Here is a 27,687-nt window from a genome sequence, read left to right on the forward strand (position 1 = left end):
ACCAGGACTAAACCAGAACTAAACCAGGACTGAACCAGGACTGAACCAGGACTGAACCAGGACTAAACCAGGACTGAACCAGGACTAAACCAGGACTAAACCAGGACTGAACCAGGACTGAACCAGGACTAAACCAGGACTAAACCAGGACTAAACCAGGACTAAACCAGGACTGAACCAGGACTAAACCAGAACTAAACCAGGACTGAACCAGGACTGAACCAGGACTAAACCAGGACTAAACCAGGACTAAACCAGGACTAAACCAGGACTGAACCAGGACTAAACCAGAACTAAACCAGGACTGAACCAGGACTGAACCAGGACTGAACCAGGACTAAACCAGGACTGAACCAGGACTGAACCAGGACTAAACCAGGACTAAACCAGGACTGAACCAGGACTGAACCAGGACTAAACCAGGACTAAACCAGGACTAAACCAGGACTAAACCAGGACTGAACCAGGACTGAACCAGGACTAAACCAGGACTAAACCAGGACTAAACCAGAACTAAACCAGGACTGAACCAGGACTGAACCAGGACTGAACCAGGACTAAACCAGGACTAAACCAGGACTAAACCAGGACTAAACCAGGACTAAACCAGGACTGAACCAGGACTGAACCAGGATTAGACCAGGACTAAACCAGGATTAGACCAGGACTAAACCAGGACTAAACCAGGACTGAACCAGGACTGAACCAGGACTAAACCAGGACTGAACCAGGACTGAACCAGGACTGAACCAGGACTGAACCAGGACTGAACCAGGACTGAACCAGGACTAAACCAGGACTAAACCAGGACTAAACCAGGACTAAACCAGGACTAAACCAGAACTAAACCAGGACTGAACCAGGACTGAACCAGGACTAAACCAGGACTAAACCAGGACTAAACCAGGACTAAACCAGGACTAAACCAGGACTAAACCAGGACTGAACCAGGACTAAACCAGAACTAAACCAGGACTGAACCAGGACTGAACCAGGACTGAACCAGGACTAAACCAGGACTGAACCAGGACTAAACCAGGACTAAACCAGGACTGAACCAGGACTGAACCAGGACTAAACCAGGACTAAACCAGGACTAAACCAGGACTAAACCAGGACTGAACCAGGACTGAACCAGGACTAAACCAGGACTAAACCAGGACTAAACCAGAACTAAACCAGGACTGAACCAGGACTGAACCAGGACTGAACCAGGACTAAACCAGGACTAAACCAGGACTAAACCAGGACTAAACCAGGACTAAACCAGGACTGAACCAGGACTAAACCAGGACTAAACCAGGACTGAACCAGGACTAAACCAGGACTGAACCAGGACTGAACCAGGACTGAACCAGGACTAAACCAGGACTGAACCAGGACTAAACCAGGACTAAACCAGGACTAAACCAGGACTGAACCAGGACTAAACCAGAACTAAACCAGGACTGAACCAGGACTGAACCAGGACTAAACCAGGACTAAACCAGGACTAAACCAGGACTAAACCAGGACTAAACCAGGACTAAACCAGAACTAATCCAGGACTGAACCAGGACTGAACCAGGACTGAACCAGGACTGAACCAGGACTAAACCAGGACTGAACCAGGACTAAACCAGGACTAAACCAGGACTAAACCAGGACTAAACCAGGACTGAACCAGGACTAAACCAGAACTAAACCAGGACTGAACCAGGACTGAACCAGGACTAAACCAGGACTAAACCAGGACTAAACCAGGACTAAACCAGGACTAAACCAGGACTAAACCAGGACTAAACCAGAACTAATCCAGGACTGAACCAGGACTGAACCAGGACTGAACCAGGACTAAACCAGGACTGAACCAGGACTAAACCAGGACTAAACCAGGACTGAACCAGGACTGAACCAGGACTAAACCAGGACTAAACCAGGACTAAACCAGAACTAAACCAGGACTGAACCAGGACTGAACCAGGACTAAACCAGGACTAAACCAGGACTAAACCAGGACTAAACCAGGACTAAACCAGGACTAAACCAGGACTGAACCAGGACTAAACCAGGACTAAACCAGGACTAAACCAGAACTAAACCAGGACTGAACCAGGACTAAACCAGGTCTAAACCAGGACTAAACCAGGACTAAACCAGGACTAAACCAGGACTAAACCAGGTCTAAACACGGGGAATCAATGTTTCAGTTTCATGCCGTTTAAACCTGGATCATTCTTCCTGAAGATGTGACTCAGTCTCTGCTCTGACAGTGTTTAAATCCAGACTCAGTTCTGTTCATCTGTACAAACGACTGAGAGGTTTTATTCTGCCTCTTTGGTTTGAATGTTAATTATGTTTTGATTTGTTTTACTGTGATTTTAATGTCTTTCTTATTCTGTAAAGCTCTTTGAATGACTTTGTGTATGAATTGTGCTGTACAAATACACTTGCTTTTCCTTGTAGTGGGAGCAGCAGCAGCAGTAGCAGTAGTAGTAGTAGTAGTAGTAGTAGTAGTAGTAGTAGTAGTAGTAGTAGTAGTAGTAGTAGTAGTAGTAGTAGTAGTAGTAAGAAATTGTATGAGCAGCAGACATGGTACTAGAACTAAAACAGTACTAGGAGCAGTGATACAGGGGAAAAACCACTGGGGACGTCTGGGTCACTACGGCCACATGTTTACACAACATTACCCAAAGAAATAAATAAAGTGAAAAGTGAATTAGTGATTTTTCGAGTGGATCTTAATATGTGCATCTGCAAACACCAAATACTGAAGTGTCGGCTCAAACTGTCCGTGTCTGAGCGTTAAAGTGGGTCACTGTACCTTTAAAAGTGCCCAGTCAGCTCTGAGTAACAGTAGGGAGTCTGCAGCTGGATCCCACAGTTACACAACACAGGACCGACTTTCACATCACTGCTCTTTATGGAACAAATGTAAGTCCGCTGAACTCTGGATCACACACACACACGCACACACACACACACACGCAGTGAATGAGCCGAGAGAAACAGAACGCTGCTGGAATGATGTTTACATGCAGACTGCACGTACTACGGGACCTGATATGTGCTTCAGCCATTAGCGTCATTAGCCAAGGAACATACGCAACGGTTATTTATCATCAGGGAACATAGATAGAAGTGTATGTATATAAATGGACATGGCTAACGCTACAGCCGCCGTGTTACAAATACAAAGTTTGAGCGCTTCTGGTTACACAGACTTCAATTCACTCTATCGCTGCTGTCAGAGTTATTTTGAGTTTTTTTTATTAATTAATTAATTTTGAGGGGTTTTTTTTTTAAGTTATTTTTAGTTATTTTTATTTATTTTGAGGGGTTTTTTGAGTTATTTTTATTTATTTTGAGGGGTTTTGTTTGTTATTTTTACAATAATTTTTAATTTATTTTTTTTAGAGTTTTTAGGGTTTTTTTGTTTTTTTTGTTATCTTGAGTTGAGGGGTGTTATTTTGAGGATTTTTTTGAGGTTATTTTTTATTATTTTTTTAGTTATTTTGAGGTTTTTTATTTTTTTGTTATTTTTTATTTATTTAATTTTTTTATTTTTATTTTGAGTTTTTTTGTTTATTTTTTGTTATTTTTTATTTATTTAATTTTTTTATTTTTAATTTTGAGTTGGTTTTTTTTTGTTATTTTGAGTTTATTTTTTGTTTTTGTGATAAACTGTGTCCTCTCTCTGTAAATCAAGATATGAACATTAATAACAGACAAATCAGGTCCTTCTTTCCCCGAGGTCACTCCTGTTAGCGTTAGCAACAGGTTTGATTGACAGCGTTGCTAAGCGCCTGCTTCCTACTAAACAGCCTCACTCCTGATTGGCTCTTTGGTTGCTATGATACACGTGGTCGGAATCCAAAATATGAACCTCGCCTCCAAATTCTTGGTCCAGTCACGTCACAGTATTCAATAACTCTAATATTTATTTATTTATTTATTTATTTATTGCTGGTACGGCGGTGTGTATGGGAAAAATAATCCAACTGCAATTTGTCTAATGTAGTAGTGAGATTAGATTTTCGATTTATGTTTTAATAAAAGCGTTGTGTTCACATTATGAGCATGATCAAGACTGAAGACAAAAAGACAAACTAAAACAAGAGTCGCATTTCAGAACGTGTTTGTACAGATGTAAACTACAGGGTGAGACGTCTGTGGAGTCTCTCAGTCGTCCACGTTTGATCCAGAGTAAAATAAAACCCAAAGTTAAATCTGTCAACTGGACAAAACGTCGTAGGACTGAAGACATTTCGCTGCTCATCAAAGCTTCTGGAGGTAAAGAAGGAAAGACAATCCTTCTTTGAACAGGAATGGAAGCCTGAGACGTCGCCTGTCCTCAATTTACGATTCCACCCGCAAACCCAAAGCAAACAAAGGAAACAAAGAGAACAATACAGCGAGCCAGTGGGGCCATTAAGGCTAAAAATGGAGACGATAAGGCAGTGTCCACGACTGAAGAAGACGCTTGGATGAGCAGAGAAACGTCATCGCTCCTACAACGTTTTGTCCAGTTGACAGATTTAACGTCGGCTTTTGCTGCACAGAGCTACACGCGCTTTTATGCAGAATAAGACCCCGTGGAGACGCAGGGAGGGCATCTGACACACAGACATTTCAGAACGTGTTTGTGGAGGTCTAAACTACAGGATTAGCAGGTTTTTTAATGCAGAATAAGACTGAAAATTATGATTCTTCTTCAATTTGTACATTTTTACAGTAGAGTTTTGTGGTTCACGGGTGTTGTCCTGGTTTGATGAGGTCAGTGTAAAGTAGGTTATCGTAATATCTCTCTGTAGAAACTCCTCACTGCTCCAAAGTCTTTTTTCTGACTGACCTAATCTCCCTCTCGTCTTACATGTTCGTACTAGATGGTATTTTCAGAGCTCACTTGGCCTGCAGTCCACATGTTTGGACAGGGACGCTCCAAAACAGCTCCAGCTTCGACAGTCATTCACACTGGGAACAGAGTGTGCTTACACTTTACACTACGGTGAGGAGGAGGAGGAGGAGGGGGAGGGGGAGGAGAGAGAGGAGGAGGAGGAGAGAGGAGAGAGAGGGGGGAGAGGAGGAGAGAGGAGAGAGAGCGGGGAGAGGAGGAGAGCGCAGAGTGTGCTTACACTTTACACTACGGTGAGGAGGAGGAGGAGGAGGGGGAGGGGGAGGAGAGAGAGGAGGAGGAGGAGAGAGGAGAGAGAGGGGGGAGAGGAGGAGAGAGGAGAGAGAGCGGGGAGAGGAGGAGAGCGCAGAGTGTGCTTACACTTTACACTACGGTGAGGAGGAGGAGGAGGAGGAGGAGGAGAGAGAGGAGGAGGAGGAGAGAGGAGAGAGAGGGGGGAGAGGAGGAGAGAGGAGAGAGAGCGGGGAGAGGAGGAGAGCGCAGAGTGTGCTTACACTTTACACTACGGTAAGGAGGAGGAAGAGGGGGGGCGGGGGGAGAGGAGGAGGAGGAGGGGGAGGAGGGAGGAGATAGAGGAGGGAGAGGAGGAGGGGGAGGAGAGAGAGGAGATAAGGGAGGGAAGGAGGAAAAGGAGGAGGAGGTGGAGAGAGAGGAGGGAGAGGAGGAGGTGGAGGAGCAGGGGGAGGAGAGAGAGGAGGTGGAGGTGGGAGAGCGGGGAGAGGAGGAGGAGCAGGACAGACGTTTAAAATGAGCTCAGTGTAAGATTCGTGGGGATATGTCCAACTCAAAATGTCTCTATGGTCCAGTCAAACTGGAGCCATGTAACAGCAACAAGAGACAAGAGACAAGAGACAAGAGACAAGAGACAAGAGACAAGAGACAAGAGACAAGAGACAAAAGACAAGAGACAAGAGAAGAGAGACAAGAGACAAGAGACAAGAGACAAGAGTGTGAACAGACCAGGTCCAGACCAGGTTCAGTTTTGGTTTGGTCTCGGTATAGTCCTGGTCCACGTCTTTGGTCCACGTCTTTGGTCCACGTCTTTGGTCCACGTCTTTGGTCCACGTCTTTGGTCCACGTCTTTGGTCCACGTCTTTGGTCCACGTCTTTGGTCCACGTCTTTGGTCCACGTCTTTGGTCCACGTCTTTGGTCCACGTCTTTGGTCCACGTCTTTGGTCCACGTTTAAACTCACGCTTTAGTCGACGGTTTAGTCCATGGTTTTAGTGCAGGTTCAGTCCTTGTTCAGTTTTGGTTCGGCCCCGGTTTAGTCCTGGTATATAATCCTGGGTTTAGTCCTGGGTTTAGTCCTGGGTTTAGTCCTGGGTTTAGTCCTGGGTTTAGTTCTAGTCTTGGGCCAGTTTAAGTCCACGGTTTAAGTCCACGGTTTAAGTCCACGGTTTAAGTCCACGGTTTAAGTCCACGGTTTAAGTCCACGGTTTAAGTCCACGGTTTAAGTCCACGGTTTAAGTCCACAGTTTAAGTTTAGTCCACGGTTTAAGTCCACGGTTTAAGTCCACGGTTTAAGTCCACGGTTTAAGTCCACGGTTTAAGTCCACGGTTTAAGTCCACAGTTTAAGTTTAGTCCACGGTTTAAGTCCACGGTTTAAGTCCACGGTTTAAGTCCACGGTTTAAGTCCACGGTTTAAGTCCACAGTTTAAGTCCACGGTTTTTAGTCCAGGTTCAGTCCAGGTTCAGTCCTTGTTCAGTTTTGGTTCGGTCCCGGTATAGTCCTGGGTTTAGTCCTACTCTTAGTCCACGGTTTAAGTCTTGAACACAAATAGTTTTGGTGCTTTTCTGCTTAAATAGCTGAGCGCCCCCTGCAGGTGGAGTCTTGTGAGTCCAGTTTGGGTCACACACACAGACAAACATAATAGTTTTGAGAGTTTTCACCCTCTTTTCGTCTTTAGTCGACTACAGCGCTACAACGAGGCTCCTCCCCCCTCCCTCTTGGTCGTACCTGTATCTGACGCAGGGCTCCGTCTCCTTCTCCTCCAGGTGAAACTCCGCCCACGGGTCCGGTCGGGCGCGGGCTTTCTCGATGGCTTGTTTCCAGTGCGCCTGTTGTAAAGAACACACACAGCTTACTGCACCGTGTGTACGTGAACGCACCGCCACGCCCGCCTCCGACGTCTAAAAACACACGGGACAACTTTAAAACGTGACAAACGCCGCGCGACAGGAGAGAGAGAGAGGCTGGAGGGAGGGGCGTGCGGAGACGGAGGAAATCAGGGAGTTAGGGAAAAAGAAAAGGTTGAACTAAAGCAAAACAAGCGATGAGAGAGGGTGAGTTTGTGAGGACGGATCGGCTCGGAAAAGGTCCTACACTTCCTTAAACCTATTTCTGTTAACTGGTCATGTTTGAAACCAGGAATGCACCGATACGATACTGATACTGGGACCGATATTTGAAACGTCAAGACTATTTCCAGGTCATATCTGTTTGAACTTTTATTTATACAAACGTGTTCTGTCGTTACTTGAGATGAATAACAGCTCCATGACACATTTGGATCAGTTTGATTTGGTTTTACTTTGGCTCAAACTAAATAAATGCTGTTTTCCGTTTCTGCGCTGGTATCGGTCAATATCGGGGGGATCGGTAGATACAGATTTCGATACCGTGGTTTGACATATTGGAAATTAAAGCGCTGGATCGGTATGTCTCGCTACGATTTTCACTCAAAAACAATCCTCCAGTCACAACAGGAACGGGTGATGTGTCAGTTATATCGGTGCCAGTATCGGTGACATCTGTATCGACCGATATTTTATACTGATTTTGTTTTTTTTCACTCTCTTTTACAAATTTGAATTAAAAAAATATGAGCCATCTGCAGAGAGAGGAGGAAAGAGGAGAGAGGGAGGAGGAGAGAGAAGAGAGGGAGGAGGAGAGACATATGGTTTATATCTACACCTTTAAAAAAATGAATCAAATGTAATCCCTGCGTCCCCTCTGTCCCCCTCCATCCCCTCTATCTCCCTCCGTCTCCCTCCGTCCCCTCCGTCCCCTCCGTCCCCTCCGTAATCCGACCCTCGCTCCGTCCCGCACGTCGCTCTCGTCTCCGTCCCGCTGGTTAAATTTAGCGCGTTTGCTTCTATAAAGAGGAGACGTGTTTTGAACTTTGAGAGAGTCTTTTAGGGAACAGGGAATGCCGATATCTGCACCGATACGGGAACATTTGCTGGATCGGATATCGGTTCAGTCGATATCCTGGTTGGACGTTTAAACTGGCGTAATAAGGCCGGTTACTGTAGTAGTTTAAAGAAAATAAATGCCGTTTTCAGTCTCTGCTCTGGTATCGTTGACATCGGCAGATACTTAAAAAGCTATAGTATCGAAATCGGTATCGGAACTGAAAAAGCTGGATCGGTGCTTTGCAAGTGGAGGAGCCATGTGGTTTTAATGTCATTTCCTCGTCACAAACAGACCTGGAGTTGTGTTTTTTTGTTTCATTCGCACACGTTTAACACACACAGTTCTTCTCTCACACCGAAAACAGTCCGTTCCACCTTGTGATGTCATCGTGTGGCGATACAGGAAGTGCTCCACTGTGTTTTTAAACTCCACACACCTTCATTTCTAGAATCGTTTGGATCATTTCCGCTCCTGGAATCGCCAATCTGCGCTAAACCAAAAGGTAAAAGGGACTCGGAAAACTCCCACTTGATGACATCACGAGGTGGAACAGAGCGTTTTGCGCTTTGGAGACGCAGACAGACTGATAATAAAGTGTTACGCAAACGTGAAAATGAAGCAAAACGCAACTCCAGGTCTGTTTTTGATGAATTAACAACATTATAACATGACTTAAAGCTACAAGAGTCAGTTTTGCGTCGCCACAATCCGATTTTAAAGTCGTTAACGGTTGAAAAATGGCGTGATTTTCTGACGTTATTGTAGAAAAATAAAAATCGAAGACGTTGAACTTTGCTCTAGTTTCGTTCCATGTGAAAATAAACTCAGATTTTAATCATAAACGAGGTCCACACATGAAATAAATGGACAGTTTGTGGATCAATTTGAAGCAGAATTCGCTACGAGTATTTTAAAATCCTTAAAAATATAATTACACTTTCACCAGATTATGTATTTCTCCATTTTTCTTTTATAAAACTGTCTTTTTTTTTTTTTTTTTTTGCAGAGTGAACATGAGATTACGCTCTTCACAAACGCTTCACAAACACTTCCTGGTCATGTGACTTTGACGTTTGAAAATGAAAGATTCTAACAGTAAAACAAAAAAGTTAAAGGTTTTTTTTTTAAATTAAATCAATTTATGTTGCTATTTTACGAGCCAGATCTTTTCAAATTTAAAGATAAACCAATTTATATATGAGCTGGCCAATATATTGTGCCGATATTTGGCCTTTTTAGTGTATGGGTTATCTGCCTTAAATCTCCAGCACAGACCGATATTTAGTTTTTGTCGATTTGCTGCTTAAAAAATACACAAAGTACTTTTAAATCACATAATAATAAATACTCAGATCTGAGGTATGAAGTACTTTTAAATCACATAATAATAAATACATATCGGCCCAAAATATCGGCAGAGTTTATCGGCCATGGTTTGTTCTGGATTCTAAACAAAAAGTATCAACAATAAAAATAAAAAACACTTCGGTCGAACTCTTTTCACGTCGTAAACACGTCGTTAACTTCTTTTCAAATGTAATGTTTTTGTTTTTCATGAAATCGCACAATTGATACAAATTAGATTTTTTGATCCTTTTGAAAATTTATTTATTACAGACGTATTTTTATTTGGTTTGGACTAAACCAGAACTGAACCAGGACTAAACCTGGACTAAACCAGGACTAGAGCAGGACTAAACCTGGACTGAACCTGGACTAAACCTGGACTAAACCTGGACTAAACCTGGACTAAACCTGGACTAAACCTAGACTGAACCAGAACTGAACCAGAACTAAACCAGGACTAGAACTGGACTGAACAAGGACTAGAGCAGGACTAAACCTGGACTGAACCTGGACTAAACCAGGGCTAAACCAGGACTAAACCTGGACTAAACCTGGACTAAACCTGGACTAAACCTGGACTAAACCTGGACTAAACTGGGACTAAAATGGGACTAAACTGGGACTAAACTGGGACTAAACTGGGACTAAACTGGGACTAAACCTGGACTAGAGCAGGATTAAACCTGGACTAAACCAGGACTAGAACTGGACCATACCAAAAGTCTACATTAGAAATAAAACGGGATTGAACTGAGACTAAACCAGGGCTAAACCGGGACTAAACCGGGACTAAACCGGGACTAAACCGGGACTAAACCGGGACTAAACCGGGACTAAACCGGGACTAAACTGGGACTTGAACTGAACCAAACCAAAAGTCTACATCAGAAATAAACGGGGACCAAACCAGGAAAACCTTGTGAAGAAAACATCTTAAATCCCCCAAGAAACAAATCCGATTAGTACATTCTGTCAAAGTAGCATCAAGCTAATACCATGCTAACCCTGGAGGTCAAAGGTTACAAGAATACCAATCATTTTTGTTTTTTTATTCTTGTTTAATTACATAAACAAGACATTAAAGATTAGGACAAATGATTAAAAAGTCACGGAGCCACGGTCGTCTGTTAGCGTAGCATCAGGCTAATACCATGCTAACTCAAGAGGTCAAAGGTTACAAAAATACCAATTATTTTTGTTTATTATTCTCATTTGATTGCATAAATAGAATATTAAAGATTAGGACAAATGATTAAAAAGCCATGGAGCCACGGTCGTCTGGAAAGGGACAGACATGCGAAGATTAGAGAGAAATGGGAATTGTTATGGGAAAATCAGGAAGAGGAGAAGAAGAAGAGATGAACTGGAGATGGTCACTGGGTCAGAAGCAGAAGAGGAGGAATTATTAAAAAAAAGATTAAATGTAGAAACATACCCGAGCCTTCTCACTCAAAACTCTGTATGTTCGAGGAGATGCGTTTTCTATGTCCGGCTAAAGACGTGGGACAAGTGGAATAAGAGGATTTTAGTTACAAAAGTCAAAACATCACAAAAAAACCAAAACATTAATATTAACAAAACACTAACTTTTATTAATTTGTTCACTTCCTAAAAAAAAAAATCTAAAACTTTTCATTAAATAAGGTTTTAAAATTCTCAAGACAGTGTTTTATTATTTTTTTTTAATTTTGTTAATAATAATAATAATAATGTTATTATTATTATTAATGTTTTATTTATTTATTTATTTTATTATTACCTATTTTTATTAATATTATCACTATTTCATTATTATTATTATTATTATTATTATTATTATTATTATTATTATTATTAATGTTTTATTTATTGATTATTTTATTATTACCAATTTATTTTTATTTATTTTATCACTATTTCATTATTATTATTATTATTATTATTATTATTATCATTATCATTATTATTATTAATGTTTTATTTATTTATTATTACCAATTTATTTTTATTTATATTATCACTATTTCATTTTTATTTATTTATTTTTATAATTTTTTCCTTTCTGTTTTTGATAATCAAAACAACAGAGCTAGCCAAACGCTAACTATGCAGCAACTTAAAGACACAGTATGTAACTTTAAACGTTCACCATGGAGATAGATACGTTTTATGCCATACTGTGGAATGTTATAGCAACATTTCCATGGAAACGAGCAGGCTAAATAAGAGTCAGGTTTGTGGAGATGCGAGCCTGCTCACCATAAGGACACATATTTATTATACATTTAAATGCAATAAATACAAAAAAAAAGGTTAAAGTTAAAAAGTTACATACTGTGGCTTTAAATGGCTAAAATCACTAAGTGTTTTTTTCTTCCTCCACATTTGATATTTATAATTAGAGATAAAAAATTAACTGCTAAACATAAATCTGCCCTATGAGACATGTGCTACTTAAAAAGACACAGTCTCACCCTCCTCTCACTCTTTTCTCTCTCCCCTCTGACCCCTCACTCTCTCGTTCTCTCTGTCCCCTCTTCTACATCTCCTCTCCATCCCCTCGCTCTCTCTCCATCCCCTTTCTCTTTCTCTCCCCTCTCTCTCTCGTCCTCTCTCTGTCCCCTCTCTCACTCTCTCTGTCCGTCCCCTCTCTCACTCTCTCCATCCCCCTTTCTCACTCTGTCCGTCCCCTCTCTTCTCTCTCTCCGTCCCCTCTCTCTTTCTCTCTCCGTCCCCCTTTTCTCTCTCTCTCTCTCTGTCCATCCCCCTTTCTCTCTCTCTCCGTCCATCCCCCTTTCTCTCTCTCTCCGTCCGTCCCCTCTTTCTCTCTCTCCGTCCGTCCCCTCTTTCTCTCTCTCCGTCCGTCCCCTCTCTCTCTCCGTCCGTCCCCTCTCTCTCTCCGTCCGTCCCCTCTCTCTCTCCGTCCGTCCGTCCCCTCTCTCTCTCCGTCCGTCCGTCCCCTCTCTCTCTCCGTCCGTCCCCTCTCTCTCTCCGTCCGTCCCCTCTCTCTCTCCGTCCGTCCCCTCTCTCTCTCCGTCCGTCCCCTCTCTCTCTCCGTCCGTCCCCTCTCTCTCTCCGTCCGTCCCCTCTCTCTCTCTCTCTCTCCGTCCCCTCTCTCTCTCTCTCTCCGTCCGTCCCCTCTCTCTCTCTCCATCCCCTCTCTCTTCCTCTCCGTCCGTCCCCTTTCTCTCTCTCTCTCCCTCCTTCTCTCCCTCCTCACCCCCTGCTGTTGCTGCTGTCTTTCCTTAAACCAGCACTAGCAGCACAATGAAACGTCCCCTCTCTCTTTCTCTCTTCATCCCCTCTCTCTCTCTCTCCGTCCCCTCTCTCTCTCTCTCCCTCCCTCCTTCTCTCCCTCCCTCCTTCTCTCCCTCCTCACCCCCTGCTGTTGCTGCTGCCGTTCCTTAAACCAGCACTAGCAGCACAATCAAACTCTTTATTTCATTTGGCACAAAAACAGAGCGTCCATTTTGAATCCCATTTGTGTTTAAATGATCCACTGTGTAAAACCAGAGCCACAAACAACATCTAATCTGGACACGTGACCCGAGCTCTGCCTGGACTGAACTTAAAGGGCCTAAAGTTCTTCTCTCAGTTCCGTGTGTGGACTTCCTGTTTTTACTTTGTACAGAATAAAAATAAGACCAGTCACTTCCCATAATGTGTTACCTACAGAGCTCATTTCACTTTTAAAATCTGTCATAAAACATAATCACTCATATTTACAAACAGAAGTAGTGACATATTTGTTCATCTTTGTCATTGTGAAGTTCTTTAGAGTAACACGTGTATTTTTATTATCTGCATCAACACGTTTAAAGCTGTTATACGTTTTTTTATTATATAATCCAACGGCATCTTTATTCATTATAACATTTTAAATCCACATTTATCCGTGTTTTTCAGCTGATGTTTTTTATTCATAAGTTTCAGCTTCTGGTTATGGGAGGATTTTCCACCATTTTCAAAGATAATTCAGTTTAAATTGTCAATCGCTACGGCAACGGTCCTCGCGGTTCTTCATTTTAAAACTGGTGAACGGGACTCAGGACAAAGAGCTCCTCGTGAAACAAATCTGAGCTTTACTAATTCAGTTAAATCCTTCTCTGCTTTTGGGTAAAAACATGAGCCACGTTCTGTGACCGTGAGCGCCAAGTGTCTTGCCAAAGGACACAACAACAAGAATAACAACCAAATGTGTTTAAAGATGGTTTTTACTCGCCAACTCAGCACAATCACACGTGTTTGTAAGTGTCTCTATTAATAATAATAATAATAAGGTTGTTAATGCTAATAATGCTAACGCTAATAATGCTCATAATAATGCTGATAATAAAAATAATGCTAATAATGCTAATAATAATAATAATCCTGATAATAATAATAATAATCCTGATAATAATAATAATAATAATAATAATAATATGGTTGTTAATGCTAATAATGCTCAAATAATAATAATCATGCTAATAATAATAATGCTAATGCTAATGCTAATGCTAATAATAATAATAATAATGTTGTAAATGCTAATAATACTAATAATAATAAAGTTTAATACAATTTGTACAGCACATTATTTGTTTTGTTTTTTCCTTTGTTTCTTGTTATTTTTTTAAACATCACTCTCACTTTGATTTGGTGACTCAAAGTGTTTACATTTACCAGCACAACACATTCATATTTTAGTTAATAAATAAATGGATTCCTAAGTTGTTCTTTAGATGATTATCTGCTCTTCACTCACACCGTCCCTGTGTTTCCTCCTCACCTTGTACTGGAAGTTCTGTTTTGGCAGGGAGTTGGACAGAGAGTTGGACAGAGAGTTGGACAGTTGTCTGCTGTACACTTGGTTCTTCAGATATTCACAGATTTCTCGAGCCGAGTCGTGAAACAGCGGCATGATCACGTGCTCTTCGTCGTCCTCGTCCTCGTCGGTGAAGGAGCAGGACCTCTGGGAACTCCTCTGGACGGGAGGCCTCTTCATACTCCCCTCCTCCTCCATCGCGAACATCAAGTCGTCCTCCATGTCCAACGGCTGAAAGGAAAGAGAAAGAGTTAGGAATTTAAACAGGTGATTTATTGCATCGATAAATGAACCGTGTGTATCCTGCCCCCTACAGTTTATAAAAGGTACAACACTCACACCTGACCCTGACCCTGCTGTCCTCATCTGTGGACAACACATTTTGGGTTCTACAGGCCACAAGGAAACTTTTTAGAAGAAGAACAGCAACAATCCAAATATTTTCAGTTTAGAATATTCAGATTTTTTTGTGCAGGCCCATGTCTCCTGCTCCTGTCTCTTCACATGAGACACTTTGTTCCCAGAGACACAATTGTTGTTTCTCATTTTGTTTTTACTCAGGACAAATGTTGCTGTTTCAGGATCTTAATAAATAGATTTGGCAAATCATTATTCAAACGTTTTATCAAAATGAGTAAAACGTCCACATATGAGGACATTGGTTTTACGTCACTTTTCTCAGAAACTACATAAAGTAAAAAGATAATTCTTTGTTTTTACATTATCAGGTCCAATCAGCCCAAATAACAAAGAGAAAATGATAAAGCCACGAAAGAGCTCGGGTCTGAGGAGGTTAAAACAACTGGATTTCAGCTTTGAAACTCGTACAAAATAAACAAAGGTTTGAACTCAGAGTGTTTAAATGAGAGAAATGTGAGAAAAAATGTTAACGCCTGTGTGAGAAAAGTGTGTAAAGTGTGTGGTGAGGGGTTTTACGGACAAAAACAGAGAGAATAATTGTACAAAATACAGCTGATACTTCTGATACTGATTACTTTTTAGAATGTGACCCCCACGGTAAACGAGGGAACGCTGTATATATATATTTGAGTACATAGACCAACAAAACATCACATCACAGTAAGAAAAATGAGAATATATAATCACATTCCTGTCTAAAAATACGTTCTGCTGACTTGCATTCTGGCTCAGAGCGATTGATGCAACTCGACCTCATACTGTCACTCGGCCAACGCCAACACGAAGGACACGCCCCCTCCGCAGACGCCCAGACTCACATGTGGATCAGAGGGGACTCACTGTTTACATTTGTGACAATCTGCCACATCGCTGTTATAACAGAGCTCAGCACAGTCACTATGTCAACAGATCTACACAGTTAGCAACAGAAGCTAACGGTGTAGAGCATGAAAACACCGAGAGGAAGAAAGTGTGATGACATAAAAGACAAAAGACATAAAGACATAAAAGACATAAAGACATAAAAGACATAAAGACATAAAAGACTACAACACTATGACTTAATAAGTTATGCATTAAGATTATAAAAATGGATGGTTCACAGATGAACAGAACTGCCTGAGTCCTGGTTTAGTCCTGCCCCGGTTTGGTCCATGTTTGGTCTTTGTCTTTGTCTTTGGTTTAGTTCTAGTTTAGTCCCAGTTAAGTCCTGGTTGAATCCTGATTTAGTCCCTGTTTGGTCCCAGTTCAGTCCCGGCTCAGTCCCAGTTCAGTCCTGGTTCGGTCCTGGTTTAGACTAGCCTTAGTTTAGTCCTGTCCTGGTTTGGTCCTGGTTCAGTCCCGGTTCTGTTCTAGTTCTGTTCTGGTTTAGACTAGCCCTGGTTTAGTCCCGGTTAAAACCAAGTTCAGTCCCAGTTCAGGCTCGCCCTGGTTTAGACCCGGTTCAGTCTTGGTTTAGGCTACCCCTGGTTTAGTCCTACTCTGGTCCTGGTCCTGGTCCAGTCCCATCTTAGACCCAGTTCATTTTATAAGTATATCAAATATCTCTCTTAACCTTGAGCAGCCAATGTGTCAAAATAAAAAACAAGAAAACGTTCTTTTGTGCACGAATAAAAGCAGGAAGTATAAAAGTGCATGTGCTCTGCTAAAATGTCCGACGAGATAAGAGTTTCCTTCCTCTTCTCCTTTACTTTGTCATTCTGTCCACCCAAATATTACGTCACAGGAATCTGCAAAGACGAGTGAAAGAAACTCAGATACTTAGGCACAAGAGGATTCTGCTGTAGAGGTCACCAAGAGGCCTGGTCTGGTCCCGGCTCTAGCCCAGGTCTAGCCCAGGTCTGGTCCCGGCTCTAGTCCCGGCTCTAGTCCCGGCTCTAGTCCCGGCTCTAGTCCCGGCTCCAGTCCCGGCTCCAGTCCCGGCTCCAGTCCCGGCTCTAGTCCCAGTTGGAGCCCAGTTGAGTTTTTATGCATAGACTTGGGTTTTGTCCTGGTTCTAGTCCAGGTCTAGTCCAGGTCTAGTCCAGGTCTAGTCCAGGTCTAGTCCCGGCTCTAGTCCCGGCTCTAGTCCCGGCTCTAGTCCCGGCTCTAGTCCCGGCTCTAGTCCCGGCTCTAGTCCCGGCTCTAGTCCCAGTTGGAGCCCAGTCAAGTCTTTATGCACAGATTTCGGTCTAGTCCGGGTCTAGTCCAGGTCTAGTCCGGCTCTAGTCCGGCTCTAGTCCGGCTCTAGTCCGGCTCTAGTCCGGCTCTAGTCCGGCTCTAGTCCGGCTCTAGTCCGGCTCTAGTCCGGCTCTAGTCCGGCTCTAGTCCGGCTCTAGTCCGGCTCTAGTCCGGCTCTAGTCCGGCTCTAGTCCGGCTCTATTGTTTATGTCGTTGTTTATGTTGTTAGTTAAGATGAACTAAACTGAAAAGAGACTGTGATTCATGTGTCGTATCACCCTGCGCTGGAAGAGAGTGAAAAAGTGAAAAAGGAAAAAAAAGAGAGAGAAAAGGAGTAAGAGGGAGGAGGTAATCACGGACTGTCCTTGTCCAACTTTATAACCTAGAAATTATGCAACAAGACGCTGCCAAGGAAACAGTCCTGGAGCAGAATGTTCCACACACGAGTTTAAACGCCAAGATGTGCTGCTGTTTTCAACCTTCATTTACAGAAGAAGAGTTGATAAATACGGGGTGTGTGTGTGTGTGTGTGTGTGTGTGGGGGGGGGTGTGTGTGCGTGTGTGTGTGTGTGGGGGGGGCTCGAGGAACAACATCGAAGTATCATTTAAAACTATTTTAAAACACGTACAACTCGCCGTGCCGCAGCCTCAGTGTCCCAAACGTTCATTACGTGGTTAAATGCTACGATTCAGGACGGTTTGATTTGGATTTTTTGAGCCGATACCTGATATTTGACTCACTGATGTCGCCGATATTCCGTGATATTCGCACATACTGATACTAAAGTTTAAAAATGTACAGTACAGTCCAAATTTATGTTAAGTTCATTTGTAAACTTCACTAGAACTTATCGCTTTAGTAAAAAAACACATTTTTATACAGCGACTTTCCACCTTAAATCACTTTACATCACAGAATAACGCACACAATCACACACAATCACACACACATTTACACACACAATCACACACACATTCACACACACGTTCACACACACACTGGGGGTGAGGGGGGTTAAGTGTCTTGCCCGAGGAGTCAGTGGTTCCTTGATGTAAAGTGCTTTGAGCGTCTTGAAAATGGAAAAGCGATGCAGAAAAATGTGACCGTTGACCTTTGACCCTAGATTTTTATAGAACCAGCCACAGCCCGTAAAACACACAACGTCTTTGTGTTTATTTGATGCAGACAAAACGCACAAAGATACAGATTATGACTGTGATACTCTGCAGTTTGATGTTTAAATAACATGTGTAGAGCTGACACGATACTAAAACTGATACTCGATACTCACACTCAATACTCACACTCAATACTCATACTCAATACTCATACTCAATACTCATACTCGATACTCAATACCACGATAATAATAAAAAAACAACTCTTTCTTTAGACAACAGAATGTGACTTTCCACATTAATGGTTGTACTAGTCTCTCGTCTCACTCTTCTAAAGCAGGGGTGTCCAAACTATGGCCCCGGGGCCAAATGCGGCCCTCAGACCAACTTTTATTGGCCCTCAGGCCATCAGCTGAACTGGCCTAATTGATCATAATCAGTACTTTTTACGGCAAATTTGAGTAATCCAACCAATATAACCTGAATACATCACACTGCACTGTCACACAGATCTAATAATAATATTTAAGCCTCGTGTAAAGTTCAGTGCATCTGAATTATCCTCTGACCCTGGCCCTGTGTCCAAGACTTTAGGATATGGCCCTCGCTGAAAAGAGTTTGGGCACCGCTGCTCTAAAGACCTGGTCTGAGTCCTGGTCTGAGTCCTGGTCTGAGTCCTGGTCTGAGTCCTGGTCTGAGTCCTGGTCTGAGTCCTGGTCTGAGTCCTGGTCTGAGTCCTGGTCTGAGTCCTGGTCAGGTTTTAGTCCAGGTTTTAGGTCAAGGTTTAGTCCAGGTTTAGTCCAGGTTTAGTCCAGATTTAGTCCAGGTTTAGTCCAGGTTTAGTCCAGGTTTAATCCAGGTTTTAGTCCAGGTTTTAGTCCAGGTTTTAGTCCAGGTTTTAGTCCAGGTTTTAGTCCAGGTTTAGTCCAGGTTTAGTTCTTATTGTTGTGATTTTGATTAGTTTTCAATGAGACTAAACTGAACAGGTAAATGTGATTCTTATCGCTCTGCGGTAGAAGAGAGAGAAACTGTGAAACAAAGAGGAAAAAAAGAAAAGACAAAAGGAGGGATTCCCCGACAAACTGATGCGATTTACAGAGAAAATGTATTAAAATATGACAGAATATTTTAATTAAGTTTGCTGCATATTTTGATTTAAAAACAAAAAACAAACAAAGCCAAAGAAATAAAGTGGAACAGCCTGAGTAAGACGTGTAGAGCTGGTTCATACGCTTAGGAGGCTAAAAATAGAACTGTTCAGTCCCGGTTTAATCCAGTCCCAGTGTAGTCCAGTCCCAGTGTAGTCCAGTCCCGGTTTAATCCAGTCCCAGTGTAGTCCAGTCCCAGTGTAGTCCAGTCCCAGTGTAGTCCAGTCCCAGTGTAGTCCAGTCCCGGTTTTAGTTTAGTTTCAGTTCAGTTTAGTCCTAGTTCAGTCCCAGTGCAGTCCCAGTTTTATGAATTAAAAGGAGGACCGGTTTCATCCAGTCCCAGTTTAGACCGGTCCTGATTTAATCCGATCCCAGTTAGGTCTCAATTAAAACGATCTGCATCTAGATTTAGTCCTGGTTTAGTCCAGTCCCAGTTCAGTCCCAATTTTATGAATTAAAAGGATCTGATGCATTTGGGTTTAGTCCAGGTTTAGTCCAGGTTTAGTCCAGGTTTAGCCCAGGTTTAGCCCAGGTTTAGCCCAGGTTTAGCCCAGGTTTAGCCCAGGTTTAGCCCAGGATTAGCCCAGGTTTAGCCCAGGTTTAGCCCAGGTTTAGCCCAGGTTTAGCCCAGGTTCCGTCCAGGTTTAGCCCAGGTTTAGTCCAGGTTTAGTCCAGGTTTAGTCCAGGTTTAGTCCAGGTTTAGCCCAGGTTCCGTCCAGGTTTAGCCCAGGTTTAGTCCAGGTTTAGTCCAGGTTTAGTCCAGGTTTAGCCCAGGTTTAGCCCAGGTTCCGTCCAGGTTCCGTCCAGGTTTAGCCCAGGATTAGCCCAGGTTTAGCCCAGGTTTAGCCCAGGTTTAGCCCAGGTTCCGTCCAGGTTTAGTCCAGGTTTAGCCCAGGTTTAGTCCAGGTTTAGCTCAGGTTTAGCCCAGGTTCCGTCCAGGTTTAGCCCAGGTTTAGTCCAGGTTTAGCCCAGGTTTAGCCCAGGTTCCGTCCAGGTTTAGTCCAGGTTTAGTCCAGGTTTAGTCCAGGTTTAGTCCAGGTTTAGTCCAGGTTTAGCCCAGGTTTAGCCCAGGTTTAGCCCAGGTTTAGCCCAGGTTTAGTCCAGGTTTAGTCCAGGTTTAGTCCAGGTTTAGTCCAGGTTTAGCCCAGGTTTAGCCCAGGTTTAGCCCAGGTTTAGCCCAGGTTTAGTCCTGGTTTAGCCCAGGTTTAGTCCAGGTTTAGTCCAGGTTTAGTCCAGGTTCATTTGTTGCTGTGTATCTTAAACAGCCACTATCACATGTGGTTGTTTTGACGACGTCAGTGGAAAAACAGGCTAAAACAGTAAAAGTCGTAGTAAAAAAACAACCTGAATGAAATTAGGCTGTGGAGACAAACACGGAACGAAATGAAACATAAAAGTATAATGTCTTGGTCCCATTAGTCGCTCATTATGTCGATTCAAACGTGTTTCACTGAAATAAATATTATGTAAAAATGCGACGTGAATGAAACAAGTAGAACAAGACGCTGCCAAGGAAACAGTCCAGGAGCAGAATGTTCCACACACGAGTTTAAACGCCAAGATGTGCTGCTGTTTTCAACCTTCATTTACAGCAGAAGAGTTGATAAATACAGTGTGTGTGTGTGTGTGTGTGTGTGTGGGGGGGGTGTGTGTGTGACGGGGTGTGTGGGGGTGTGTTTGTATGTGTGTGTGCTCGAGTAACAACACTAAAATATCATTTAAAACTATTTTAAAACACGCACAACTCGCCCTCCAGTGTCCCAAATGTTTATCTAAGTCACATGTGTCAAACTCAAGGCCCGTGGGCCAAATGCGGCCCGCCAGGTCATTTTATGTGGCCCGCGACAAAGTAAATTAAAAGGTACGACTGTCTTAAAATGTAAGTTTATCAGGAGAAAAACAGTTAAACAGCCATTTTTTTCATGTCTATGCAAATCCATATGTAATATTTGTAACTTAAATAAGTAATAAATATAGAAACGGTTAATTAACAAGATTAAAACGTAGTGACATTTATCTTAGTTACATCTGGCCCTTTGAGAGCGACCATTTTGTTGATATGTCCCTCTGTGAAAATGAGTTTGACACCTCTGATCTAAGTGTTATCTAAAAACAAATGTGAATGAAAAAGTGGGGTACGTCCACATAAAATTAAATTAAATATTAGATTAAAACAACTATAACGGCTCAGGTCTCATTACTTAATTAAATGTGTTTAACTCTGCATTGAAATAACTGTTATGTAAAAATGCTACGCTATGTGAATGAAAAAAGTGACAGATGATATGATTAGGGGCGGTCCGATATGGATTTATCTTGAGCCGATATGATATTCGATATTTGCCGATACCATACTATATTTAAAAGTCACTACAACTTAAAATTTATAGCACAGACCAAATTTATGTGAAGTTATTGTGACGTTTCGCTTCAGAAAAAGTGATAACATTTATTCATCTGGGATATAAACTCGTATTTTTCATTCTGCAGAAAAAATATCAATGGTAAATATCAGATAAATGTTCAATATCGGACCAATATCGAAACATAAAATGTGTTTATCTGCGCATTAAAATGACGATTATGTAAAAATGTTAGACTATGTGAATGAAACAGCAGCAAATGTGCACTTAAAATGTGCACTTTCTCTTCCAGAATTAAAAATATCAAAGGTTTATGAGCCGATACGATATCAGATATTTGCCAATACCGATATTAACTTATTAAAATCTATAGCACAGACCAAATTTATGTCAAGTTATAGTGACGTTTACAAATTGACTTAATCTGACAGACAAAAGTGGAAGTGACACAGAGCACGGGGCCAGGGGGAGTGCAGGAGGAATATCAGAGTAAAATGTTCAATATTTGACCAATACTGATATGCAAAATGTTCATTAAAAAGTGTTTAACTGTGCACTGAAATAAACCATTATGTAACGACTCTATGCATGAAACAGCAGACGGTACATTAGCGGTCATGTGCTGTGGTCTAAAATCTGGGCTTAAAAATTTAAATAAAATGCAGTTTAATGTGCTTATATTTCAGTAAAATGCAGTTTAATGTGCTTATAGTTCAGTAAAATGCAGTTTAATGTGCTTAAATTGCAGTAAAATGCAGTTTAACATGCTTAAATTGCAGTAAAATGCAGTTTAATGTGCTTATATTTCAGTAAAATACAGTTTAATGTGCTTATATTTCAGTAAAATGCAGTTTAATGTGCTTATATTTCAGTAAAATACAGTTTAATGTGCTTATATTGCAGTAAAATGCAGTTTAATGTGCTTATATTGCAGTAAAATGCAGTTTAATGTGCTTATATTGCAGTAAAATGCAGTTTAATGTGCTTAAATTGCAGTAAAATGCAGTTTAATGTGCTTATATTGAAATAAAATGCAGTTTAATGTGCTTATATTGAAATAAAATGCAGTTTAATGTGCTTATATTTCAGTAAAATGCAGTTTAATGTGCTTATATTGAAATAAAATGCAGTTTAATGTGCTTAAATTGCAGTAAAATGCAGTTTAATGTGCTTATATTTCAGTAAAATGCAGTTTAATGCGCTTATATTTCAGTTAAATGCAGTTTAATGCGCTTATATTTCAGTAAAATGCAGTTTAATGTGCTTATATTGAAATAAAATGCAGTTTAATGTGCTTATATTTCAGTAAAATGCAGTTTAATGTGCTTATATTTCAGTAAAATGCAGTTTAATGTGCTTAAATTGCAGTAAAATGCAGTTTAATGTGTTTATATTTCAGTAAAATGCACTTTACTGCTCTAGCTGGTGTGCTCCTGTCACATTTTGACAGCACATGGCTAAATACATGCACCAAAAACAAACAGACTGAAGCTAGCAGGCTGCACGTTAGCTTGTTTCCAGAGTAAAAACGTGCAAACAGACGGACAGAGGCGTGCAAACGGACGCTTGAGTTAAATCCTCGCTGTAATCCTGTTTTTGTGTGCGTAAATAAAGCCTAAAATCCTCCTGCAGGTGTTAAACAAACCGCACATCGCATCAATGGGCTGGTCTTTCACACCTACCTGAGCGCGAGCGGCTTCTATCCACAAATATTTATCAGCTTTGCGTCAAAAATCCGTGCGTAAAACGTGCAAAAAAACCCTCCTGGTGCGTGCGGAGGTCCCTGGGGGTCCCTGGGGGTCCCTGGAGGTCCTGGGCCGGGCTGTGGAGACGCGCAGGGGGGTTTGTGTCTGTGGGAGAGACGCGGAGTGGGACAGAGACACAGAGACACATCCACCACTGCGCCCCGCTCACTCTGCACGTACCAGAGCAGAGCAGCGCGGACACGCCTCCTCACAGCGCCCCCCGCGGTCAGAGCCGGTCACGACAGGCTGGGACATGTAAACAAACGCGAGGGGAACATTGAGTCTTTGCAAATCCGCACGTAGCAGCGGTTTGCACGGGGTTTACACGTATCCAGCGGTAAAAAACAACAAAAAAACAATCCAATCCACTTTATTTGTATGTCACGTTTCACAAATGCAGTTTCCAAAGTGCTGCACAAACACATTATAAATAAAAACAACTGGTTAAATAAATCAACATTTAGACTAGAATCAAATAGCAAAATTAAAATAATAAATATGTGTATAAAAGCAATAAAACGATTACAACTGAAACAATAAAATCAAATAAAACAAGCAAATAAAATCAATAGGAACAAATCAATAAAAGACGACAGAAAAAAACAAGACGTAAGTGAATGTAAATGTGTTTAAAGGGTTTCTACTTTGATAATGTTTAAATCCAGGCTCAAAATGTTTCTGTTTATCTGTGAATTTGACTGAAAGGGTTTTATTCTGCACTTTTCTGTTTTAATGTTAATTTTATGATGATGATTTGTGAGTATTTATGCTTTGATTTGTGTGACTTTAATGTCTTTCTTATTCTGTAAAGCTCTTTGAATTACTTTGTGTATGAATTGTGCTGTACAAACAGGGCCGGTTCAGACTATAAACAGACTGAGCAGCTGCTTAGGGGCCCAAGACCACCAGAGGGCCCCCAAGAGCCCATACATTTATATTTAAAATAATATAATATGTAAAGCTTTACTGGAAACAGAGCTCAGGTGTTTACAGCAGCCTAAATATCACTCTATAAAGATTACATTTGTTTTTTAGTTTGTTTGTTTTTTTAAATATATATATAGTAGCAAAATATCTGATTTCTATATTTGTTTTTTTTAATATATATAGTAGCAAAATATCTGCTGTCTACATTTGTTTTGTTTGGGGTTTTTTTTTTTTTTTTAAATATATATATAATAACGAAATATCTGCTGTCTACATTTGTTTTGGGTTTTTTTTATTTATTTTTTTTTTATTTTAATTTTAACATTTTTTTTTTTTGAACCAGGCATAAGTGTGAGCAGCTCTGTGTTTACCCCCCTGAGGTCACTGAGGTCACTGAGGTCACTGAGGTCACTGAGGTCACTGAGGTCACTGAGGTACATTTGAATGTCTGTTTTAAGTTAGATTAAAACATTTCAGTCTTTTGTTCGTATAAACAGAAACACAACTGGACACGGTGACCAGGGTCATAATGTCGACAAATGCTGATATTAACTTATTAACATCTATAGCTGAACCCGGGTACAGTCACTGCCGAGGGGCCCAGAAACACATCCTGCTTCGGGCCCCCTGAAATCTGGGGCCGGCCCTGCGAACAATTAAACCTGCACCGCCTCTGTATCACCCTGTTTTCTGTTCTAATGTCGTTTCCTCGTCGCAAACAGACCTGGAGTTGTGTTTTGTTTCATTCTCACATGTTTAACGCACAAACCTGCAGATTTAGACTGAGTTCTTAAACAGAAAACACCCTGTTCCACCTTGTGATGTCATCGCGTGGTGATACAGGAAGTGCTCCGCTGCGTTTTTAAACTCCACACACCTTCATTTCTAGAATCATTTGGATTTAATTTCAGCGCAGGAATTGCCCAATCTTCTACTGAACTAAAGGTAAAAGTCTCTGTTCACTTGAAAACTCCCACTTGATGACATCACGAGGTGGAACAGAGCGTTTTGAGCTTTGGAGACGTTACCGACTAATAATATTGAAACACAAAACACAACTCCAGGATTAGAACATGACTTAAAGCTACAAGAGTCAGTTTTGTGTCACATAGGACCTTTAAACAAGTGAATATATTGCCGGGTTTGTGACGTCATAATAAAATGTTACAGCCCAATAATATTTAATCCAGATTGGAGCAGGTCGGCTAAAATGTAGGTTATTATAATTTTGCTTTAAAAAACTGACAAAACTGAACTTGGAACAGACTGAATACATTTTTACGTAGATCTTTTTATAGCCAGAAATAAAAATAAACATAAACAGACAGATGAGTGAAAGTACACAGCTGTTTAAAGACGGGACGTTGTTTGTGAAGGCCTAAAATAATGTTGTATTTAAATATAAGTGTCCACTGTCGTACCAAAGTGAAGTTGAACAGGCTGCGTTTTACACTGACCTTTTACAGCCAACGATCAAGAAGTGAAAGTACACGGTTGTGTTTTTACAGAATTTTTGGGCTATTTTGGGCAGTGATGGGTTTAGTTACTGCAGTAAAAAGTGTTTCGTGAAGTATTCTGATACACCGGACAATCAGAGTACTGCATTCTGAACACGTACAATACTTTTACATTTAAATTATAGAGTAAAGACGCAGATGTAGGATTGAAAACGGCGTCACTACAGCAGTTGGAGAAGCTAAAATCTCATCTGCTTTAACTATAAGAGCAGCGTTTTGTATTTTTCTCTCTGATTCTGTGCAGTTTAAAGCCTTAAAGTACTGCAATATATTATTTTTATTTTAGAAAAGTAACTGTACTCTGAACACAGCTGCTCAAATTAGTATTCAGACCTCTATTCTCGGCATATTTGGTTATTTCCCAACATCGTATTTGGATAATATACTGTAATTTCGCATAAAAATATTAGCCCTCTGTCGTAATTGACGGAAAAAAGAAATAAAAATTGTGGACCACACCGATGCTGCTGTCTTACAATCAATCCTAACAGTATTTAAAACAGATGTGGACGGCTAAAATATAGTTTACGTGCAGGTTTTTGACGTAATGCGGTGAGTTCTGGGGTCCAGTCACTCACACAAATGATCAAGTTCAACATTTGTGAGTTTATCTTTTGGATATTTCATGACAAAGTACGAAACGATCAAAGTGCGGCTGGGTTTGTGTGATCTGCAACAACACACTTAACGACAGATGTGAGAGGAGTGTTAAAAAATACAGACCTATGTCACACACAACAAGCTGAATTTTACATACATCTTTTATAGTTATAGACAGAAAAAGACAGATGCGAGTGAACGTGTACGGCTGTTTAAACACGGGGAGTTATTTGCGTACGCCTGATGTAGTTTTGCATTAAAACATGGGCTTATGTCTCACCAAACTGCACGTAGGGACAGTTTACGTGTGTGGTGGAGCTGGCCCGAGTGATCAAAATAGGACGCAGAGTCAAAAAAAAGTCCCGTCAGACAATATTTATTACCCGTGTAGTCGTCCATGAACCCAAAAATAATACATATTTACGAAAACTAAACAACAAAAACTTAAACAACTCAGAAAAAGGCCACCTGTGCCCTGGATACACTGATGTTCCCCATCTCTTTAATTACCCCGGCTATATACTCTCCTGCACCAGAAGCTCCTCCCCCGGTTTACTCCATCTCTTCTCCAGGGGCTGTGGGTGTAACATGAGCAGTATTTTCCATATAAAACCATCTCTCAGGCCCAAGTCCCTTTACTAAAGTGTTTAACAAAATAAACTATAAACACTTATATCATTGAAACAAAATACACAAGACATTAACACAAAGAAATAAACAAACTTAAACCAGTTCTCCCTCCACATGGTCCGGCCCATGACCACACCCATGTCTATAAAATGGCCGACATAGGCCATGCCCCCTCTTTGTCTGGACCATGTGGAGATGCAGGTAAGAGGATTATTGGATTGAACTGAATAACTAAATAAAATATATTTTAACTCACTAGTGTGTGGTGATTTAACTGATTGAAAAACTAAACAAAACAAACCCGGGATATTTCTATTTAGTTTAGTATTGAAAAGTTATTGAAAATGAACAGACGTGTGCACAAACCAAATTATAGGACTATTAAAAGGGACAAAGGCCCCACTTTGTCACAACGTGTTATATTGGCCGTTTATCTTCTTTCTTTATTGTTTATTTGTTAAAGGACCATGTACAAATGCATTAATCTTACTAAAGAAAAGATGATTTGTACCAGATTTAGCTCCTGCTGCCTTCCCTCTGCAGACCCAGGGCAGGGACACACATTAAACATACACGTTTTATTACAATTACATTATAAGACGAACAGTTTATCATTAACATTGGCAGAAAATACAATAAAATGTCCCCGTGTCCAGTGTTTCCCACAGGCCAAAGTCACAGCCGATGACACACACAGGCCCGTGAAAGTGAAAGTGGCCTGGGCAGAGCAGATATTTGGGTAATTTTGCATCGTTCGAGGTGGAGAGGAGAGCGAGGAACAGTCGGGAGCGTCGTCAAACCAACATTACATCCGAGACTGTGTGATAAAAGACGAAAAAGTCCAAATAATGCACAGCTAAATGGTTTGGAGGAGAAATAAAACCGTTCACAC

At 41.4% G+C, this 27,687-nt stretch overlaps 2 protein-coding genes across 8 annotated transcripts in view; one reads left to right on the top strand and one right to left on the bottom strand.

Annotated features, from left to right (window-relative positions):
- Positions 1 to 23,349, bottom strand: part of eef2k (eukaryotic elongation factor 2 kinase) — a 46,083-nt gene extending 22,734 nt beyond the window's left edge. For 3 of the 7 annotated variants that reach the window (XM_055229731.1, XM_055229730.1, XM_055229728.1), the window contains exons 1-3: positions 23,059 to 23,293; positions 14,131 to 14,397; positions 6,855 to 6,955 (exon numbers count right to left, since the gene is read on the bottom strand). In XM_055229731.1, the coding sequence (XP_055085706.1) occupies positions 6,855 to 6,955; positions 14,131 to 14,388 (359 nt within the window). In that variant the 5' untranslated portion in view covers positions 14,389 to 14,397; positions 23,059 to 23,293. Of the gene's footprint in view, positions 1 to 6,854; positions 6,956 to 10,815; positions 10,873 to 14,130; positions 14,398 to 23,058 lie in introns of all 7 variants that reach the window. The other 4 variants (XM_033984346.2, XM_055229729.1, XM_033984345.2 and 1 more) reach the window with 2 other exon arrangements.
- The window catches only part of LOC129456146 (NLR family CARD domain-containing protein 3-like), a 217,679-nt gene that overhangs the window by 128,078 nt on the left and 61,914 nt on the right, over positions 1 to 27,687 (top strand). The gene's annotated exons all lie outside the window — the stretch shown is intronic.

This window comes from Periophthalmus magnuspinnatus, chromosome 19, assembly GCF_009829125.3.
Source record: "Periophthalmus magnuspinnatus isolate fPerMag1 chromosome 19, fPerMag1.2.pri, whole genome shotgun sequence".
In the NCBI taxonomy this organism is placed as follows: Eukaryota; Metazoa; Chordata; class Actinopteri; order Gobiiformes; family Gobiidae; genus Periophthalmus; species Periophthalmus magnuspinnatus.